We start from the raw sequence: 19,959 nt of genomic DNA, 5'->3' as shown, positions 1-19,959 counted from the left end.
GCGCGGTGGGGGAGGGGCCGCCCGGCGCCCGCAGCCCGCGGCCCGCAGCCCGGGGCCCGCACCGCACCGCGCCGCGCCGCGCCCCCGCCCGCCCCCGCCCCCGCCCCCGCCCGCCGGGCGCGCCGGCCGCTCGGTACCTTCATGAAGGTCTCCACCGCGCCTTTGGCCGTGTCCAGGTAGGTGGTGCCCAGATGGCTGCGCTGGTTCATGGAGGCAGACGTGTCTATCAGGAACAGCAAGATGGGCATAGTGCCGGCCGGGCGCACCGGGGCCCGAGGCGGCGGCGGGCGCGGAGACGACGGCGGCGGCGGCGGCGGCGGCGGCGGCGCGGGGCGGGGAGCGCGGCCCCCGGGGCGAGCGCGCCGCCCGGCCCTGGCCTCCGGCGGCGGGGAGTCCCCGCGCCCGCACTTGCGAGGAAACTCCCCGGCCCCGGCGGCCCCGGCGCTCCCGGCGCCCCCGCCGCCCCCCGCCCCCGCCTCCGCCTCCGCCTCCGCCGCCGGGGCGCTCGGCCGGCCCGGCCCCCCCCGCCTCGGGGGCCCCGTCCCCGCTCCCGGCCCCCGTGTGTGCCCCGGCGGGAGACGGGCCCGGCTCCCCTCCCACCCCCGGAGCGGGCGCGGGCGCGGGCGCGGGCGCGGGCGCGGGGGCAGGGGCTGACGGGGACCGGCCCCGGGGCTGTTGGGAGAAGTTTCGGGGACTCGCTCCGCACCCCGGCGGTGTCACCACTTTCTCAGCCCCTCTCGCTACTGAAGCGCTTTTCTCTCGCACGCTCCGGTTTTAACTCGGGCAGGGGCCGCGGGGGCCCCGCCCCTGACACGTCCCCGGCCCACGTGACGCGCCGCCCCGCCGCCCCATTGGCCCGTGCGCAGCCTCGCATTAGCATATTCAAACAGCTGGGGGGCGGGGCGGGCCCGCGGGCCGGCGGCGGCGGCAGTTACGGAGCACGCGCGGAGGCGGGGGCGGGGCGGCGGGGCGGGGCGGGGCGGGGCGGCGGGCGCGCGTGCGTGCGGGCGCCGGGGACGAGCGGGCGGGCGGGCGCGGAGGCGGGCTCCGCGGAGGGGCGGGGCGGGGCGGGGCTGCCGGCCTCCCGGGCCGCTGGAGGTGACCGGGGCCGGGGGGAGGGAGGTGCGGGCCGGCGCGGCCCCCGGTGCCCCGGCGCTCGGCGGCGCCCCCTCCGCGGCGGGCGGGCCAGGCGGGGCCGAGCCCCGAGTCCGACGGCCGCTCGGCGGCGGGCAGCCCCGCGGTCCCGGGTCGGCGCGGGGCGGGGCGGGGGAGGGGCGGCGGACGCTGTTGATGACCCGGGGCCGGGCGCCGCCAGCGCCGCCGCCCCCGCGGGCCGCGGGGAGGGAACCGGGGAGGGGGGTGGAAGGAGCCGGGGGGAGGGCCGGGGGAGGCGGGGGGGAGTGTCGACGGGGGGCCGAGGAGGGTGGGGGGAGCCGGGAGAGGGACGGGGGCCAAGGGGGAAGGGAACCGGGAGGGCCGAGGGAGGTCGGGGGTGGGGGGAGCCGAGGGGGTCGATGGGGGGAGCCAAGGGGGGTCGGGGGCAGGAAACCGGGGGCGGGGGTCGGGAGGGCCGAGGGAGGTCGGGAGGTGGGGGGAGCCGGGGGTCGATGGGGGGACCAAGGGGGTGTCGGGGGGAGGGAACGGGGTGGTGGAGGGAGTCGGGGGGGGAGCCGGCGGGGGTCAGCAGGGCGGGGGGCCGGGGGTGGGAGGAGCCGGGGGGGGGCGCCGGGGCGAGGGCGGGACCCGCGAGAGGCGCTGCGCGGCGCGTCCGGGCCCCGGGGACAGCGCTTCCCCCGCGCGGCCCGACGTCCCCACCGGCGCGGGCCGCGGCGCCCGAGAACCCCGAGGTTGGCTGCTCTTCGGCTGAGAGGCCGAGCTCCGCCCGCGCAGGTGCTGCCCCGAGGCCGCCCCGGATTCCGGGCGGGGGCGGGGGTGCAGCCGGGTCCCGGGCCGCGGGGTGAACCCAACCCCCCCCCCCCCCCCCCCCCGTGTGCTCCAGACCGACCTCCCACAGGAACAGGTCCAGGCCCTCTCCTGCCGCCCTGCCATCCCGATTTTATTTTATTATTTTTCTATCCTGAAAAAATTTGCATCTCGATTTTGTTTTCTGTTTTTTCATCCTGAAAAAAATTTGCATCTCGATTTTATTTTTTTCATCCTGAAAAAATTTGCATCTCGATTTTATTTTCTGTTTTTTCATCCTGAAAAAAATTTGCATCTCGATTTTATTTTATTTTTTTCATCCTGAAAAAATTTGCATCTCGATTTTATTTTTTTCTTTGAATCCTGAAAAAATTTGCATCTCGATTTTATTTTTTTTTAATCCTGGAAAAATTTGCATCTCGATTTTTATTTTTTTAAATCCTGAAAAAAATTGCATATCGATTTTTTTTAGTCCTAAAAAAATTTGCATCTCGATTTTATTTTTTTATCCTGAAATTCTTATTCGCCTCATGATCATGTCATGAAATGGGCTTATTAGTCTTCACCCGAAACAGACCTTGGTGGCACTTTAAAAAAAAAAAAAAAAAAAAAACTTGGGGATCCCTGGGTGGCTCAGCGGTTTAGCGCCTGCCTTTGGTCCAGGGCCTGATCCTAGAGACCCGGGATCGAGTCCCACGTCGGGCTCCCTGCATGGAGCCTGCTTCTCCCTCTGCCTGGGTCTCTGCCTCTCTCTGTGCCTCTCATTCATGAGTAAATAAATGAAATCTTAAAAAAAAAAAAATCTTGAGTTTCATAACTTGGCCTTTTCCTGATTCTTAGGACAACCTCGGAACTTCTTGTTAATTTACAGTAGGGCTATTTTAGTGATCTCCTGTTCCGTATGTACCATAGAAGGGCAAGAGATTTTTAAGAGAGTTGGACCACAAAATACAACGGAGTGCAGGTCTATGTCCGTTATTTGCGGAGGACGGGGGGAGTTAAAAATGATTAAAGTGTGTATCCTGCCTTCAAAAAGCCTATGTTTTTTTTTTTTTTAGAAAAATATTACATCCATATTATTAGCTACTACAAGGCAGAGAGTGATTAGAAACTAAATAATTCAGAGAAGAGAAAAATGTATTATTCTTGGGTGATGAACATAATCAGGGACAGTATACTTCTATGTTCCTTAAAGCCCTGTTCTCAAACTGAAATCCCAGATCTGGAGATAAGATCAGAGTTCTTTGATAGTTGACAATTTGTGTTTTCATTCTAACGACTCTACAAATCGTTATAAAGACAACGTTTTTTGTTTCAAGGTGATAATTTACAATGGAAAGATTTTCATGGGATTAGTCTTTAGCTTTGCTGTATCCAGGCTTTTCAAACTGGTCCGTGGACCCCTGCCTATCCTAGTATGCATTCTCTAGAATGACAAGAATGTCCTTTGCATTACTGAGGTTTGAGAAATGGTGCTTCAAGGACTGAGTTAAATTTGGGTACGTAGGTAAAGGAAGAGGAAGCTCCTGGTGAAAAAGTCCTCTTAGACGTTGAAAATGTAGTGAAGAAAGGATGTTAGCACAGCATTGCCAGTGACTTCCTGGGGCAACAGTGAAGTTCAGCTTGGCTGGCGCACAGGAACATGAAGAATAGCGCAAGATCCAGAAAGGCAGGTCGGATCTAGACAGCAGAGGGCCTTAATTCCAGGCTAAGGACTTTTTTTTTTTTCCCCATATAAAGTGCAGTTTTTAGCGGGGGTGCTAAGTACAAAGCAGTGTTTGAAGGGAATCAAACTCCACTACTGAAGTAGAGGACCATGCATTAATAATGATCTTCCCCGTTAGAGTTACTTGAAATCATTTCCAATGGAGACATGATGGCTCTTCCCTGACTCAGTGGAGTTGGCAGATTGTCCTAAGAGGAGCTGTTTGGTAAACTTAGGCTTCGATGCAAAAATCAGGAGAGCCAAGTCCAGGGAGCCAACCCAGAGCATATAACCAGAACCTGGGCGATGGCACCTGAGATCAAAGGGCAGGTTTCCAGTTCAGAAGCCCAGAAGTGCAGGAAGGCAAGGCCCTGAGGCAAAACAGGAGAGAAATCAGGACATACATGGGCAGCAAATCAAGAGGCAATCAGAAACCAGGAAGCATTGACGAGTGGTCCCCAGACAAAATTGTGAAATAGGCCAGGTTTATTCTTAGTGACTCTGGTTGACAATGAAGCTATTGGTTGATGATGGCTTAAAGCAGTGGTTCTGGATAGGAGATGCACGTCAGCATTGCCCGCAGAGTTCAGAAATAATTTAATAGATGTGCCAAATCCCCATACCCACAGGAAAGTGATTCAGTAGAATTGGGACAGGCCCGGTCATCCCATTTTTTAAAAAGCTCTTCAGGTGAATCTTATAAATAAGACTGATTAAGAACTATACGCTTAAAGTGTAAAAATAATGTATATGTCGATATCCAGTAGTCCTCAATAAATAACTTTAAAAACTCACACACCCTGAGTTATTACATTTCTTAAAAGAACTTCTAAAATAAATCTGCAAACTAAAGCTGGGGTGGGGGGGAACTATGAATGTGACACCAGTGGATTTTTTGTATCATACGCTTATTTAAATTGCTTGAATTCAGCCATGTTCGACAAAAATTAAAAAGAGAAAACTAAATAGAGTCAGAGATTTCCATTGTTCCCTTCGGTGAGGTTAGGCCTCAGAATAAGCATGAGATGGGAAATATGAATCTCTTCACTCAATCTCAGTGACGGTGGAAAGATTCTAGTTATATGCAGGCTTATTTTTCTGAAACATGGCCCCTAAATGCAAGCCAACTATTTCATCAGACTCAACTGAAAAAAAAACTGTGAGCTCTTGCAGTGCTGGGGGGGAAACAAGTTGAAGTCGTGTGTGCTAAACCCTGTGCTGGTGCAGTCTCGGGGATTAGGGCAGATTTCCCCCGGAGGACATTGGTCAGGGGAGGTATGTGGGAGAAAGTTTGCTCTTTGTTGCTGTTTGTAAAGGAGCCCTGCCTAAATGCTATGGCTCCGATCTAAAAGGGAACGAATAAATTATACGAAAGCCTCTGAAAGAGTGGTGACTCTGGCTTCCACAGTAGCCTAAATTGTTGAAATGGGGCTCTTTTAACAATTAAGAACTGATGAATTAGATTCATTTGTAGGAGCCAACCAGAGCCCTTTTAAATTATTTTAAACCAATTAAGCAGGATAACACTGTTCAAAAATAATTATGTGCCAAGGACTTGGCTGATGGTATCTGGATGTGCCATCTGAACAGAGTAATCAGATGAACCCAATGTTCCTCCTATGTAACCTAACAAAGTTTTTTTTTTTTTGGCTGTATTACTATCTCCTCAGCTCTCTGCTTTACTCTCTGAGATCACAGTAGTCCATGATGTTGACAGGTTGAGCACATATAAAAAAAAAAAAAAAAGCCTAAAAATTCAGATGTGAAATTATGCAGCAGAATGTATTTGGATATTATATGTGTAAGGAGATTGGATTTTGGTCATTCTAATATATCAATCCTCAGGGGAAAAAATGCTACAAAGAGAGTATTACTAAAAAGAAATTAGAGCTCTCCAACAAAGATTATTTCACAATAACAGTTGAAGCCTCAGATGATTCAAGATCAGTCTTGAAAGTGGTTGCCTCCAAGTTGAGAATTGGAATCACAGTGGAACAGTTTCTCCAGCTAAAGATCACGAACGCTGCAGTAATCCTTTCGGTAAGTGCTAACTGTACACCTACTATGTGACAGGCACCGTGGTAGGTCATAGAGAGTTTGTGACCTAATAGAGAGACAGGAGACAAACACGAGGAGACTACACGATTACAATAAGTCAGCAAACACGGTAGGACCAGTCCTAGAGGATTGACTTGAAAATGCAAGGCTATATACGTATTTCATCAATTCTGAGACACCACAGGTTCTAAGAAATACACTGAAAAAAAGTGCTAATTAAACTATGACACAATGATTTTTCCCAATTAGAATTTTTCCACGATGCATTGAATGGTACCAACCAGGAGCTTTAATAATGGGACATGTTGTAAGAGAAAACTCCACTATTGTCTTCAGTACTTTCTTCCAAACCATTGTCTTTTAATCTACAAGTATTTGGTTTTTGTGGGGTTTTTGTTGTTGTTGTTGTTGTTGTTGTTGTTTTAAGACGGGAGGGGCAGAGGGAGAGGGTCAAAGAGAAGCGCACGCAGGCTCCTGGCCCAGCGTAGAGCCAACGCGGGGCTCGGTCTCACGGTCCGAGATCATGAGCTGAGCGTGACACTCAGCCTACTGAGCCCCGGGGCGTGCTCATCCACGAGTCTTTTTTTTTTTTTTAATTTTTTTTTATTTATGATAGTCACACAGAGAGAGAGAGAGAGAGAGAGGCAGAGACACAGGCAGCGGGAGAAGCAGGCTCCATGCACCGGCAGCCCGACGTGGGATTCGATCCCGGGTCTCCAGGATCACGCCCTGGGCCAAAGGCAGGCGCTAAACCGCTGCGCCACCCAGGGATCCCTCATCCACGAGTCTTGATGCTCACGCTGTCTTGATCCAACTGGAAGACGGCAGGGAAGACGCCTTCAGACCGCCACCAGGACTTAGGGCCTCCCTTTAAATGGCTGGTTGACTGAGATGTCTAGGACTTTCCATTGCCTCGGCAGGCCACCAGGAAGGGCTGCCACGTCGCACAAGTACAGCCAGGTCCCACTGCCCTCTGGTGACATCACTGAGCTGCCCTGTGGCAGCTGAGTCCCGGCTGTAGATGGTGGAAATAGAAGGAAATGGACATTTTAGAATCGGGACGGTCCCATTGAGTGCTCCGTGAGCGCCGAAGGCAGAGCCGCTGACCCCCCCGAAATGACCCCGAGGCTGCCAGACTCTGAGGGGCAGGACGGTGTGCGCAGCTGGGGCCTGAGGCCAGGCCCCAGGGAGGCCCCACGGGCCCCTCGCGGCTGGTGGACGTTGCCTTTGGGTGGCGGGCCGTAGTGCTGGGGTAGGGGGCTAAGAGCATTAGATTCCCCTTCTAGAAAGATAACCGTAGGTGACAACTGGAAAGAATGTGCGGGAGACCAAGCCGACCTTCCAGGACGACCCGCGGGAGGAAACATGCGGTGGCCTCGGGGGACGTGGGCGGAGGACCGAAGCCCTGGAGGCGCGGTGGGGGGGGGGGGGGACACAGGCCAGGCTCCTGCCACACAAGCCCGCCTGGTGTCACCGAGACTTGTCACACTGCCGCCAACTGTAGACGCCTGTGGGAACCCACGCTGTTCCTCGAATCCCTGGCCTGTGGGGAGCCGGGAGTCCAGTGGGGAGCCAAGGGGGGGAAGGCCCGCTTGGGGAGGCTGACCTCCTGGCCGGGAGGCAGGCAGTGACCCAGGTCATCCTGGGCCGCGGTCACTCCCGGACTGTGACCCATGGTCATCCTGGGCCGCGGTCATCCTGGGCCGCGGTCACTCTCAGGTGGTGACCCATGGTCATCCTGGGCCACGGTCATTCCTGGATGGTGACCCACGGTTATCCTGGGCCGCGGTCACTCCCAGGTGGTGACCCACGGTCATCCTGGGCCGCGGTCATCCTGGGCCGTGGTCACTACCGGACTGTGACCCATAGTCATCCTGGGCCGCGGTCATCCCGGGCCACGGTCACTCTCAGGTGGTGACCCATGGTTATCCTAGGCCATGGTCACTCCCGGATGGTGACCCATGGTCATCCTGGGCCGCCGTCACTCCTGGACTATGACCCATGGTTATCCTGGGCCGTGGTCATCCTGGGCCTCGGTCACTCTCAGGTGGTGACCCATGGTCATCCTGGGCCACGGTCATTCCTGGATGGTGACCCACGGTTATCCTGGGCCGCGGTCACTCCCAGGTGGTGACCCACGGTCATCCTGGGCCGCGGTCATCCTGGGCCGTGGTCACTACCGGACTGTGACCCATAGTCATCCTGGGCCGCGGTCATCCCGGGCCACGGTCACTCTCAGGTGGTGACCCATGGTTATCCTAGGCCATGGTCACTCCCGGATGGTGACCCATGGTCATCCTGGGCCGCCGTCACTCCTGGACTATGACCCATGGTTATCCTGGGCCGTGGTCATCCTGGGCCGCGGTCACTCTCAGGTGGTGACCCATGGTCATCCTGGGCCACGGTCACTCCCAGATGGTGACCCACGGTCATCCTGGGCCACGGTCATCCTGGGCCGTGGTCACTTCCAGGCGGTGACCCACAGTCATCCTGGGCCGCAGTCACTCCCAGGTGCTGAGGACGATGAAGGCCGGGAAGGAGCAGTGTTGCAAAAGGAGGAGGGCTCTAGGTGCGGAGAGCAGGAGAGACCTCAGGGAGAGGGACACTTGGGCAGGGACCTGAGAAGAGGGTCCAACAGCTGAGAGGAGCTCCAGGGGGGGACCTACTGCACCCACTTACTTCCCTGAAGCTGAGGAGAGCGTTTGTGATTTGAAATGCTTGTCCCTGGGAAAGGCTTATCTGTTCATAACTATTCTCTGCTGATGCTTCCTATTGTGATTCATCACAAGTGTTTTAACGTTATTTATTTATTCATGAGAGACACGGGGAGAGAGAGAGAGGCAGAGACACAGGCAGAGGGAGAAGCAGGCTCCATGCAGGGAGCCCGACTCAGGACTCGATCCCGGGACCCAGGGTCACGCCCTAGGCTGAAGGCGGCGCTAAACCGCTGAGCCGTCCGGGCTGCCCAGTATATAATCTTATTAATAGCACCGTTCTACTGAGTATTCTTCCCTGATACAGGTTCAGTTATTCATGAAATATTATTGAGAGACTTCTTTATGTTAAAGTCAACAGGTACTGTTTTAGATTCTAGGGATTTAGTGTTAAATGAGATAGACCTAATCCCTACCCCCCAGAGAGTTGCCAGATAAAATACAGGACTCACGATTAACTCAGAATCTCAGATAACACATAATTGTTTAGTGATATTACAAATTTAGTGATACTACAAATATTATTACAAATTACATGGAATGTGTACTCACAAGTATTACATGGAACATATACTTAAAAAATTACGTGTTGTCTATCTGAAACTCAAATTTAACTGGTATCCTGTATTTTTATTTGCTGAATCTGGCATTTCTATGACCTCACTGAACTTACAACCTAAGTACCAGAGGCAGAGATTAGTAAATACGATTAGCATCCAGTGGACATGTGTAGCCTAGGAAGCCATAAGATGGGAGTCACTGTGACTCTAAATATGTGGAGAAAACCTGTCCATGAACGGAGAACGCCCACCTTAGGAACAAGAAATAAACTTGTGTTTTGATCCACTTGTATCATTTGGTCTTTGCTATACCAACCACACCTAACTAATTTAGTGTCAGTCCCTAAAATCTACTCTCATTTAATCCAGAAGCAGAAGTTTTCATGTAAGTACCAACAACTTTAAAAAAATTATAAATAAGTGTGGCAGAGAGGTAGGCCAAACCCTAAAAACGCTTGTACTAGCTACAGTCCTCGTTCTAAAATAGCTTTAGGGATCCCTGGGTGGTGCAGCGGTTTGGTGCCTGCCTTTGGCCCAGGGCGCAATCCTGGAGACCCGGGATCAAATCCCACGTCAGGCTCCCGGTGCATGGAGCCTGCTTCTCCCTCTGCCTGTGTCTCTGCCTCTCTCTCTCTCTGTGTGTGTGTGACTATCATAAATAAATAAAAATTAAAAAATAAATAAATAAAATAGCTTTAAACCTGAGTGTTTTGTTGTTGTTGTTTTTAAAGATTTTATTTATTTATTTATTCCTTCATTCATTCATTCATTCATGAGAGACACAGAGACACAGGCAGAGGGAGAAGCAGGCTCCCTCTGGGAACCCCGATGCGGGACTCAATCCCGGGACCCCGGGGTCACGCCCTGAGCCGAAGGCAGATGCCCAACCGCTGGGCCACCCAGGCATCCCTAAACCTGAGTGTGTTTTGAAGGCAGTCATGAAGGACATCAGAGTAGTATTTAAAACTTACATAATTTGACGGTTTCCCTAAGCAACTAACACTACGTATTATTCCCGGCTATTAAACCATTTTAAATAATTTTTATTTCGGTTATTGAATGTAGACAGGTGTTGTACGCATTGAAAATTACAAATAAGACATGCTTTCTGGCTTTAGAAAGTGCACGGCCTAGTAGAGGACATAAAGATACATAATAGTAAGCAAAATATAATCAGTGCCAAAAGATAAGTGCAAACTGTATCTCTTATTGAAGTGAAAAATTCAGACTAGGGAAGAATAGACTATAGCAACTGAATGAGGAAGCATTTTTTTCTTCAAAGCTTTACTGTTTTTTATCTTCAAATTTTATGTAAAAGGATGTGTCAAAAATGTACAAAATATGAAAATAACAGAAAACTAAAAATCACTTTAATCTCACTATCCAGTATCTTCTCCTTTATATTTAAAAAAAAAAAATGAGGTCTTTTTCTATCCTGCTTTTTTTCTATTTAATACAATGTGAGTATTTTTCCATTAAATAATTTTTAAGAATGGCTTTTAATAAATGTACAATATTCCATGCTATGGATGTATCTTGACTTATTTTCCTCTTATTAGTAGATATTTTGTTTATTTCCAGGTGTTTTACTTTTGCAAATAATGATCCATTGAGCAGCCCTATACCTGAATCCTTATAATAATTCAACAACTATTATTCAAATACTACCTACTGTTCTGGAGGTTGGAGATACGCTAGTGAGCAAATAGTCCCAAATCCCTGCCCTCATGGTGGGGAAGGAGAGAGGGAGACCATAAATATGTAAATTATAGATTACATCAGATAGCGATAAATGCTCTGGAGAGACATAAAGCCGGGAAGAAGAATGGGTGGTACAACGAGGTGTTTCCCTTTTAAACCTGTCCTATAGAAATAATTAAAACAGGGAGTGGAATTTGATAAATGTCTAAAAAAGAAGTTCAAAATGCTATGAGAACATTTACCTAAGAGGACAGGACATGAAAAAGAAACAAACACAAGAAAGAAGGTGGACAATCAGGAACTCAATTTGGCCAAAGTACGGAGAAAAGAGAATTTTAGAAAGGAGGATACACTTTTTCAAAAGTTACTGAAACATCAGATAAAGTGGAGACTGAACAAACACCATTAGATCTGAGAAAGCCATTGTTGACTTTTAAAAGGTTCTTGTTAAAAGAATAGAGAGAGAGAAGAAATAAGGTAAATTAGATCACCAGGGATTCTAGTCAATTGAAGACAGAAAATATAAACTTCTCTTTTTGCACTGATAAAGAGGGTGGGATGGTAGTTCCAAGGATCAAAGAGAACCTTTATTTTAAGGTAAAGGAAAAACTCACACAAGTTTTTAGGTAAAGAAAGAGCAGAGGAAAACTGAAGGTGCGAGAGAGGTAAGGTGGGTCTCAGGATCAGGAAAGACAGGGTCAAGAGCATAGCTGGGGATATTGGGATGTGCAAGAAAGGGCACTGACGTCTCTGAGACCGGAAAAAGGACAAGAATATGCACAATGCCTAGCACAGGGCCCAATGCAATGTTAATTTTATGTGTCAACCTGACTAGGTCATGGGGTGCCCAGATATAGGGTCAAAGGTTGTTCTGGGTATGTCCGCGAGCGTGTTTTTGGACGAGACTAACATTCGAATGGGACTTGACAGGATGAGCACTGGGTGTTATTCTGTATGTTGGCAAATTGAACACCAATAAAAAATAAATTTATTATTAAAAAAAAAAAAAAACATTCGGATGGGGAGACCAAGGAAAGCAGATGGCCCTCCCTAAAGCGGGTGGGCCTCATCCAATGGAAGACGTGACTAGAACAGAGACTTAACCTCCCATCAGTAAAAGGGAACTCCTCCTACCTAACTGCACCCAGCTGGGACTTCGGTCCTTTGCTGCCTTTGGTCAGACTCAACACTGGAACACTGGCTCTTCTTGGGTCTTGAGCTTGCCGTCTCATGGACTAGAACTACACCTTCAGCTCTCCTGAGCCTCCAGTTTGCTGGCTGCAGATCTGAGGACTTCTCAGCCTCCATAATTATGTGAGCCAATTCTTTACTCTCTGTCTCTCCATCTGTCTCTCCTTTTTCTGCTGGTTCTGTTTCTCTGGAGGACCCTAACACGCCAGAGCACACTACTAAATGTTTAATGTGTATATGTCAAAGGGCAGAATCGATTATAGAAAAGCCCAGAGGTGGAGAGGAAGGATGCTGAAGGAGTTATAGGAAACGGATGGCCACCAAAACTGACCAGGGAGACCCAGGGCTAAGCTGAGTGCTCCAGGGAAATCCCTTTAGTGTGAATAGGGAACAGTATGGACAAGTAAGTAGGTCACCTGGGCTCTTAACGGGCCAAGATCCTGGCAGGCAGGTGCGTGACCTCGTAAAGATTCAGCAAGCATTCCTGTAAGTGGTCAGAGCTCCGAGTCAGAAAGGTGATGAGAATAGGCGAAGACCAAATAATGTTCTTGGCCTCGAGGAAATGGGAAGAAAACAAACATTTCATTGCCTGCTTGCGTCAGACACTCTGCTAGAGCTTCCCATGACCATTTAATCTTCAAACAAACCTGCTGGCTAAGTGTTCTTAATTTTTCAGGGAAGGAATTGGGAGACCAAGGAATATTCATGAACGTAGTTCAAAGTCACAAAGCAGAAGAGAACCAGAACTTGGATCTGAATTCAGAGGCATAATTCTGGGCAAGTCTGGCAGGAGTTATCGTTGACCCATTCATGGGGATTGATGCTTAGGGACAGGGCTCCAATCCCTGTGAAGACCGGAGGAACCAGGATACCAGCAGGAAACCAGGGTGGAGACTCGGATACACGGGAAAACCACAAGGAGACAATCAACAAAATCTCTTATGAGGGAGGGATTTGCTCATAGGAACAAGATGTAGGGGCACCTGGGTGGCTCAGTCAGTAAAGCATCTGCCCTCACTCAGCTCAGGTCATGATCCTGGGGTCCTGGGATCGAGCCCCACATTGGGTTCCCTGCTCAGGGGGGAGTGTGCTTCTCCCTCTCCATCTGTCCCCTCACCTGTGCTCCCTCTCTCTCTAAGTAAATAAAATCTTAAACACACACACACACACACACACACACACACAAGATGGAAAGGATAAGGGGGTGAGAGCTCCTAGGATATTAGTGAGAATGTCATTTTAATATTCAGTTCAGTAGTCTCCAAAGACTCATGTTCTAAAACAGTGAATAAAATATCTTAACATCTTATTATGCAATATCTATCATTAATGATGGGCACATAGGAACTCTCATGACATCTACTTAATTTGCAGATTAAATGATGCTCCTTGTTCCCTCTTTAAAACAGGCCCACAGCATGGCAGTTGCTTAAAGGTAGTAGAATTCTCTTTGTCTTATTTTATTTTTAAACATTTTATTTATTTATTCATGAGAGACACAGAGAGAGAGGCAGAGAGCAGGCTCCATGCAGGGAGCCCGATGTGGGACTCGATTCCAGATCCTGGGATCATGCCCTGAGCCAAAGGCAGACGCTCAACCACTGAGCCACCCAGGCATCCCAAAATTCCCTTTAAATATAATCATGAACTTCCCCTCTTTGCAAGTTCCATGCTTGGGTAGTTGCTTCCTCAAGCCCCTCTATACCAGGTGAACTTGTATCATCGTAATCATGTTAATTAATTATTACATAAACCAATGGAATGTAAACAAGTCACTAAGAAAATTTTTTTTTCAAATTAGATGTAAGCAAAGAAACAGCAAAAGCCTAGAAAAAGTAAGAACCTGCAAGTATTTTGCACTTCAAAAGATCGACAAAGGGAATGTAACTTAGATTAAAATTAAAAGTTTAAGGTTTGTAGCATGGTTTTCTCTTTTCTGTGCTTTAATTGACTTTTTCAATTCACCAACGCTACCAGTGTGGATGAGAATGCTTTTACTCTACTCTCTGTTGTACTCGTATAGCACTTTTGTTCATTCTTTCCAAAAAAAAAAAACAAACAAACAAACAAACAAACCACAATCTGTCTAGAAAAGCAAAATTCAAGACAGGAGTCCATGTTCTTTTAGTGACCCCATTCAGCACCTCTATGTGAAACCGCAGTACAGAGTATACTACTACCTGTCTGATTAGGATGGATAATATGGCTCCTATGTATTCAATTTTGCACCGAGAACATGTCTGGCTCGCTACTCTTCATAAGAGTTGGGAACCAGACTGTTGCTGTTGCTTTATTATAGGCCAACATGCACAGCATTTTGATAGTTCTGTCTGTAAGGAATCTTAAAAATAACCTAGTGCAATTCTCTTGTATTAAAGATACGTAAAGACACTTGCCCCAGGTAAAAAAATTATTAAACTGAAATTAAACTAAGGGGCACGTCTAAATAACCCACTATTTTGTGTCTTCCCCATGATACACAGCACTTCTAATCCAAAGTTCCCAAAGCAGTTTTAAACCCGATCATTACTGATTCTGATACCTATGCATCCAATTATTATCCTATTTTCCACCAGCTGGATCGCCTCCTCTCAGACACCAAAAGGTCAACATTTTCTGTGCAGGTGAATCAGCTGAGGGTTGCATTCATCTATGAATAAGAAAACTGAAAAACAAAGGTTATTTTTATCATCTATACCAGGGGTAGGCAGTCCAGGAAGGCCTCATGTGTCCACTCCGAGTTTTATAATGTCATTAAGAACATGGAGCTTTCTCTGTTTTCTTGTTCAGCCAATCTTAATGTGTGCTTGTCAAATGGTAATTAGCTATTTCACCTCAAGTATTGTAGGTTTGCATTGGCAGAAGCCATGGGAAGAAGAAAAGAAAGCATGTCAGCTGAGCTGGACGCGCTCTAAAGAGAGATTTTCTGGCACCACTCCTAATAATTTCCTCTTAGATCTGGTTGGCCAACCGTGTCACTTGGCCACTCTTATCTGCATAGTGGCTGCACTGTGTTGAGAGAGCAACCAGCAGTCTCCATCACCGCGGGACTATTGCCAAGATTAAGAAGAAGGACGTGTGGTGCTTAGCATGTGCTTGGCAACTAGTTGATGCTGAAAAACTGGTGGCTCTTATTTTGTTAGAAAAAAAATGAAACTAGTAGTGATGTCTCCCAATTTCTTCCATAATAATTATGAAGAAGTATTTTTATACGTGTAAAGAGTCTAGTGTGGTAATAAAATACGTTTTAGTAGAAAATTTTTTACTAAACTTCCGTTTGGCACTAAAATGTTGACGTGGCAAAATAAGTTAACTAATTAATTAAGTAATTTAAAAAATATTGGTGTGGCCACTTTTAAAGACTCATCTGATTAGCTAGATCATCGTTTTGGACAATGGTCAGTAGTTTATGAATGTGCACTATAGTCTCAAATTTTTTATTTTATTTTATTTTTAAAGATTTTATTTGTTTATCCGTGAGAGACAGAGAGAGAGGCAGAGACACAGGAAGAGGAAGAAACAGTCTCCATGCAGGGAGCCCGATGCAGGACTCCATCCTGGATCCCAGGATCACGCCCTGGGCCAAAGGCAGACACTCAACCGCGGAGCCACACAGATGCCCCAGTCTCAAAAATTTTAAATGTAAATGACACTATTTCTCTATGTTTCATGAGTTGGAAAATATTGTTTATTATGTTTATCATTAAAAGTAGTTTTTATCATAACCAAAGCATTCTCAAACTAGTGACATTGAGAAAAATCTCTGTCAAACCATTGAAACTTGACCACAAATATCCATTCGCATTATTCATATATTATTAATTAAAGACCTTGACTTCCAAAAGATGCGTCTGTGGGGATCACTGGATTTCTGATTTCAGTTGCAAGAATTTCTAGTTGGCAATAAACATTGCCATTGGCATGGCAATACCAGGAGCTTTAGGTGAGGTACTTGATTTCTGAAGCAACAATAAGAAAAAAAAAAGACAAATATGTATTTTATAAGAAAATTAACCATGTTTACATATAAAATAAAAAAATATTAGCAGAATTTCATAGATATAAAAATACCTATAGCTAACATCTGCCTCACACATACTATATATCATGTGGGCACCAGTCAATCCCACAACAAAACAAAAAGCTCAAGCGCAATCCATTATCGTGTTATACCGACCTATTACTATCACCATGCAGATAGTTTTGAAATGAATAGGCAAAAAAAAAAAAAAAAAAGCATTTCATATATAAACCTCTGCCTAAATATTTTCTTTAAAATGAAGTCAATGAAAAATAAATAAATAAAAATAAAATGAAGTAAATGTGGGAGGGGTGCGTTTGTGCAGGGGTGTATAACGGAAGGAAGGGACTGTATCCTTTTTCAAAGTCTATGTGGGGATCACCATGCTTAGGGCTTTACAAATACTTATATTTCACAATCTTTACAGCCACCCTGAGTAGTTAATACTACAGGAAGAGGAATCACGTGGAAAGGAGACATCGGGGAGGCTCCAAGTGTCCCAAACCGGGATTGAAGAGCTGCAGTTCAAAGGTGGGTCAGCCCCCGCAGCTGTGTTGATCCCTCCGCTCGGTGCCCTAAGCACATAATTGCCCCATGAATATGACTGAGCCTCTTTGCTGTTCATATAGCAATTCTGTGACTTTTGATGTCAATGGATGTCCTGTGGTTTTAATTTTCAAATCTGTGAAATGTAATTTCAGTTCAGAGTCCCTCTCAAAATGCAGCCCAAGACCATACAAGTCATGTAGAATAAAGAAATGAATAATTAAACGAATTTAGCCAATTTATACAGTTTATACCCCTTGATTACAGGGTTTGTCTTTTTTTCTCTATTGTTACCAAAACACTTGACTCAGTTATCCAGTTCACTTTACACATCTGCACGTTCATGTACATATATCTACAAATCGCAGTTTTTTGGGGTTTTTTTGTTTTTTCAAATCGCAGTTTTTAACTCCCAGAGTTCCACCAGGGAGCATGTACATTCTTCTTTCTTTTGGCCTTGTTCTTGCGTATTTCTCCCTTTCCTTGGGTCTTTCCCATCACCTATAGTTAAGCCTGATATATACAAGTCTTTCTCTTTCTTTAAATTATTTCATCTACCTAATTCCCCCTCTTCCAACTCCACACGGGAACCCTCAACGGGCCCTGCTCTTACCTATAGCACTTGCAACGGCCTTATCATTTCATTGGCAATATTCTCACTGCTGGGAGTCAGGCTCAGCTGTGCAGGAGAATTTGTTTAGGTAGAACTATGTCAATATTGAAAAGATATTTTCAATATCTTTTGGAAAGAACCAAGATCAAATGTGCGTCTCTCTTTAATCCATTGGATCTTTACCGATGGAAAAATGAAGTTCAAGTGCACTTGGTTTTTCTCACTAATGCATCCAACAAGATCCGTTTATGCTTTAAGGAGTACCATTTTCACTTTCATAAAGAATTCTCAAATCTATTAGCCGCTCAGATCTGACAGTTTGCTCCTTTCCGCAGATCAGGCTAAGCAAACTCCCGCGGCAGCAAGCCACCCACCAGGAGTTCCAGCTACAGAAGTTTGCCATGTTTTTCCCCAGGAAGGGCCTGGAAGCTGCTGCGACACCCTATTCCTCTTACCCATCTGTAACCCTCACTCGAGAAAAGGGCAAAGTTTAAGTAAAAATCTCTGGCACGACAGAGATGTTGTGTGTGTGTGAAATGAAAATGTATATACTCAAACCGTGGGTCAACTATGGTTTAAAGTACGTCCTGACTTCCTGCCGTTCTTTTCTGAGGTACGGAAATATTTCAAGGCAATTTCAAGAAACCGGATTTCAAGAAACTACTAAAACCTTTTTTGTGAGTCGCTTTCCTTTTGTTGGAACTTAAATGTGTATTTCAACACGTTGCTGTGCCAGCCTATGTCATTTCGTAGCTGTCAACGGGAAATTCTTATTTTAAACCTCTACGTCATCGCTAAATAGTTCTAATAATACAAGGCCTAAATTTTAAGTCCTCCGGGACAGCAAAGTATCTCATTTACTATGTTGCTCAAGCTCTGACAGCTCTGTTGCAAAACTGATACGCTATAGACAAAGAACAATCCCTACCCTGTTACCTGGCTGTTGACAATACCTAAGATGATCAAGTATTTTGTTTCAAACTAGTGGGCTATTTTAATAAGTGAACCAAAAAAAGGGTGGGGGAGCTCTTAGCTGTACCTATTTTAGGATACATCTTATAATTGACCCCTTTTCCTCCTTAGGTAGAGGTATTCCTCCTCATGCACATCCTCGGGACAGCAGTCGTTTTAAAACGGAGTTAAAAGTCCACACTTCAGCCTTGAAATGTGCTCGAGTCGTGCGGCGACCTTGGAGACGTAGCTCCAACCGTGCAAAGTCTCAGAAAGTGGACCTAGCCTAGCTTAGAAAATACAAAACCCCCGAATTCTTTTTTATTCTACTAAATACTCTCACCTGTTACAGTCTCCTTGAGCAAGTGCTGGCACTGGTAAAAGGGCAACGAGCATTTGCCTAATGGTCCGAAGTGTGATAGCCAAAAATAAACATAAGGGGGAAAAAAATCATGACTTTCCGATGCATGACTTTGAGATTTGGTCCGGGCTGAATTTGAGTTTACCTTTGCACTATTAAAAAAAAAAAAAAAGTTTGCCAGGCAAGCGGGTAAACGGTAAAGTTTATCTTACCTAATGTCAAACTATCCAAGATCATTGCGGCTTGAAATTATTCATTGGTGAGCATCGAGAGCAGTGCAAACATGGGTAAAAAAACACCTGATTTTCATACCCTGTGGGTTGTGCTGGTCTAATTTTAAAGTCAAAAGCTTTGAAAAGTCACAAACTTATAAAAACTTATGAAACTTTTAGAAAAGGCGCGATTAGATGGAGAGATGAGAGAGAGAATGCATGTGCCTATGTATCTTGATAACTGAATTCAGCTGACGGTTCTCCCCGGGAGCTGGGCCCTGAGATGTGTCTCGGCGGCGGGAGGGAGGGAGATGCCAGCAGGGAGCCGGCCACCTGCAGGCAAGGAGCCCCGGCTGGGGCAGCAGAAGGGCGGAGGCCAAGGCCTGGTGGGCAGGTGAGGGGCCGGTAGGAGGGGGGAGGGGAAGGGGGCAGAGGGAGAGGAGGGGGTACCCCCAACGGCTCCAGGCAGGTGTGGACCACGGAGCCCCGCAGCCGGTCTCTGGGATGTCCGGTCCCCGGGATGGCCTGTCCCCGGGATGGTCGGTCCCCAGGATGGTCGGTCCCCAGGACGGCGGGTCCCTGTGCCCTGTGGTGACACCGTACAAGCCCCAACAAGCCAGGTGCTGCAATCTGGTCACAGCCTCCCTGTAGGGAGCGAAGGCTGAGGGGGCACAGGCATGACCTTTAACACCGGGGCTGCTGCTGCTGGGGCTGCTGCTGCTGCTTTTGAGGGTTTGGGGACTTTATTTGGCAGAGCGAGAGGTGTGTGCACAGGCGGGCGGGGGAGAAGTGGGGTCCCCAGGCCCTGGAGCCCCAGGCGGGCAGCGACCCCGGCAATGGGGGTCACACCCTGAGCTGCCCCCGCACCCCACATCTGAGGCTTCTAAATGTGAAAACCCTTGAGTCTGGAAGCCACACACGTCCACTTGGCGTGGACACCTGCGGGGGCTGAGGGGCGGCGTGGACACTTGCGGGGGCCGAGGGGTGACGTGGACACCTGTGCGGGAGCAGCGGCGCGGAGCGGCTGAGCACAGGAGGAGCAGCAGGTGCACAGGGGCAAGCGTGCTGGACCCCAGAGGACGGCCGTGGGGACACCGGGCCCAGGGGACATGGTGGAGCTCCCTGTCCCTCCGGGGCCTCAGCCACTTGCTTACGCTCTGTCCTCAGGTTTCTAAGAACCGTCAGAAATTACCACGCAAGGACGAAGACCCTAACCCTACCCTAACACGGCCACCCCCCACCTCGCAGCCCGTCAACGAATCCGATGTCCTCCAAATCTGTGCAGTCTGCTCTCCCTTATGCTCCCTCCACCGGCCCCACCCCACCAACTCTCCCTGTCTCGTGGGCCCCAGTCCCCGTGTCCCGGCTTCCACCCGCACCCCTTCCGCACTCCGTGCTTCCCA

The 19,959-nt window shown here is 48.3% G+C and overlaps 1 protein-coding gene and 1 long non-coding RNA gene across 6 annotated transcripts in view; one reads left to right on the top strand and one right to left on the bottom strand.

The window, feature by feature from the left end:
* The window catches only part of INTS6 (integrator complex subunit 6), a 90,227-nt gene extending 89,929 nt beyond the window's left edge, over positions 1–298 (bottom strand). The window contains exon 1 of the mRNA XM_038569412.1: positions 138–298. Within this exon, the coding sequence (XP_038425340.1) occupies positions 138–248 (111 nt within the window). The 5' untranslated portion in view covers positions 249–298. The remainder of the gene's footprint in view (positions 1–137) is intronic.
* Positions 90–18,817, top strand: LOC102156143. 5 transcript variants are annotated; one of them, XR_005376118.1, is made up of 5 exons: positions 100–176; positions 5,550–5,668; positions 16,301–16,404; positions 17,368–17,709; positions 18,116–18,815. It is a non-coding gene; the product is annotated as an uncharacterized LOC102156143 (long non-coding RNA). The 5 variants fall into 5 exon arrangements; XR_005376119.1 differs by having other exon boundaries at positions 105–176; positions 5,474–5,668; positions 18,116–18,817; XR_005376117.1 differs by lacking the exon at positions 5,550–5,668 and having other exon boundaries at positions 90–176; positions 18,116–18,628.
* Positions 18,818–19,959: the final 1,142 nt, after the last annotated feature.

The sequence above is a fragment of the Canis lupus genome, chromosome 22 (genome assembly GCF_011100685.1).
Source record: "Canis lupus familiaris isolate Mischka breed German Shepherd chromosome 22, alternate assembly UU_Cfam_GSD_1.0, whole genome shotgun sequence".
In the NCBI taxonomy this organism is placed as follows: domain Eukaryota; kingdom Metazoa; phylum Chordata; class Mammalia; order Carnivora; family Canidae; genus Canis; species Canis lupus.
Note: the sequence above shows the minus strand (reverse complement) of the source record. Positions and strands in the feature narration are given on the sequence as shown.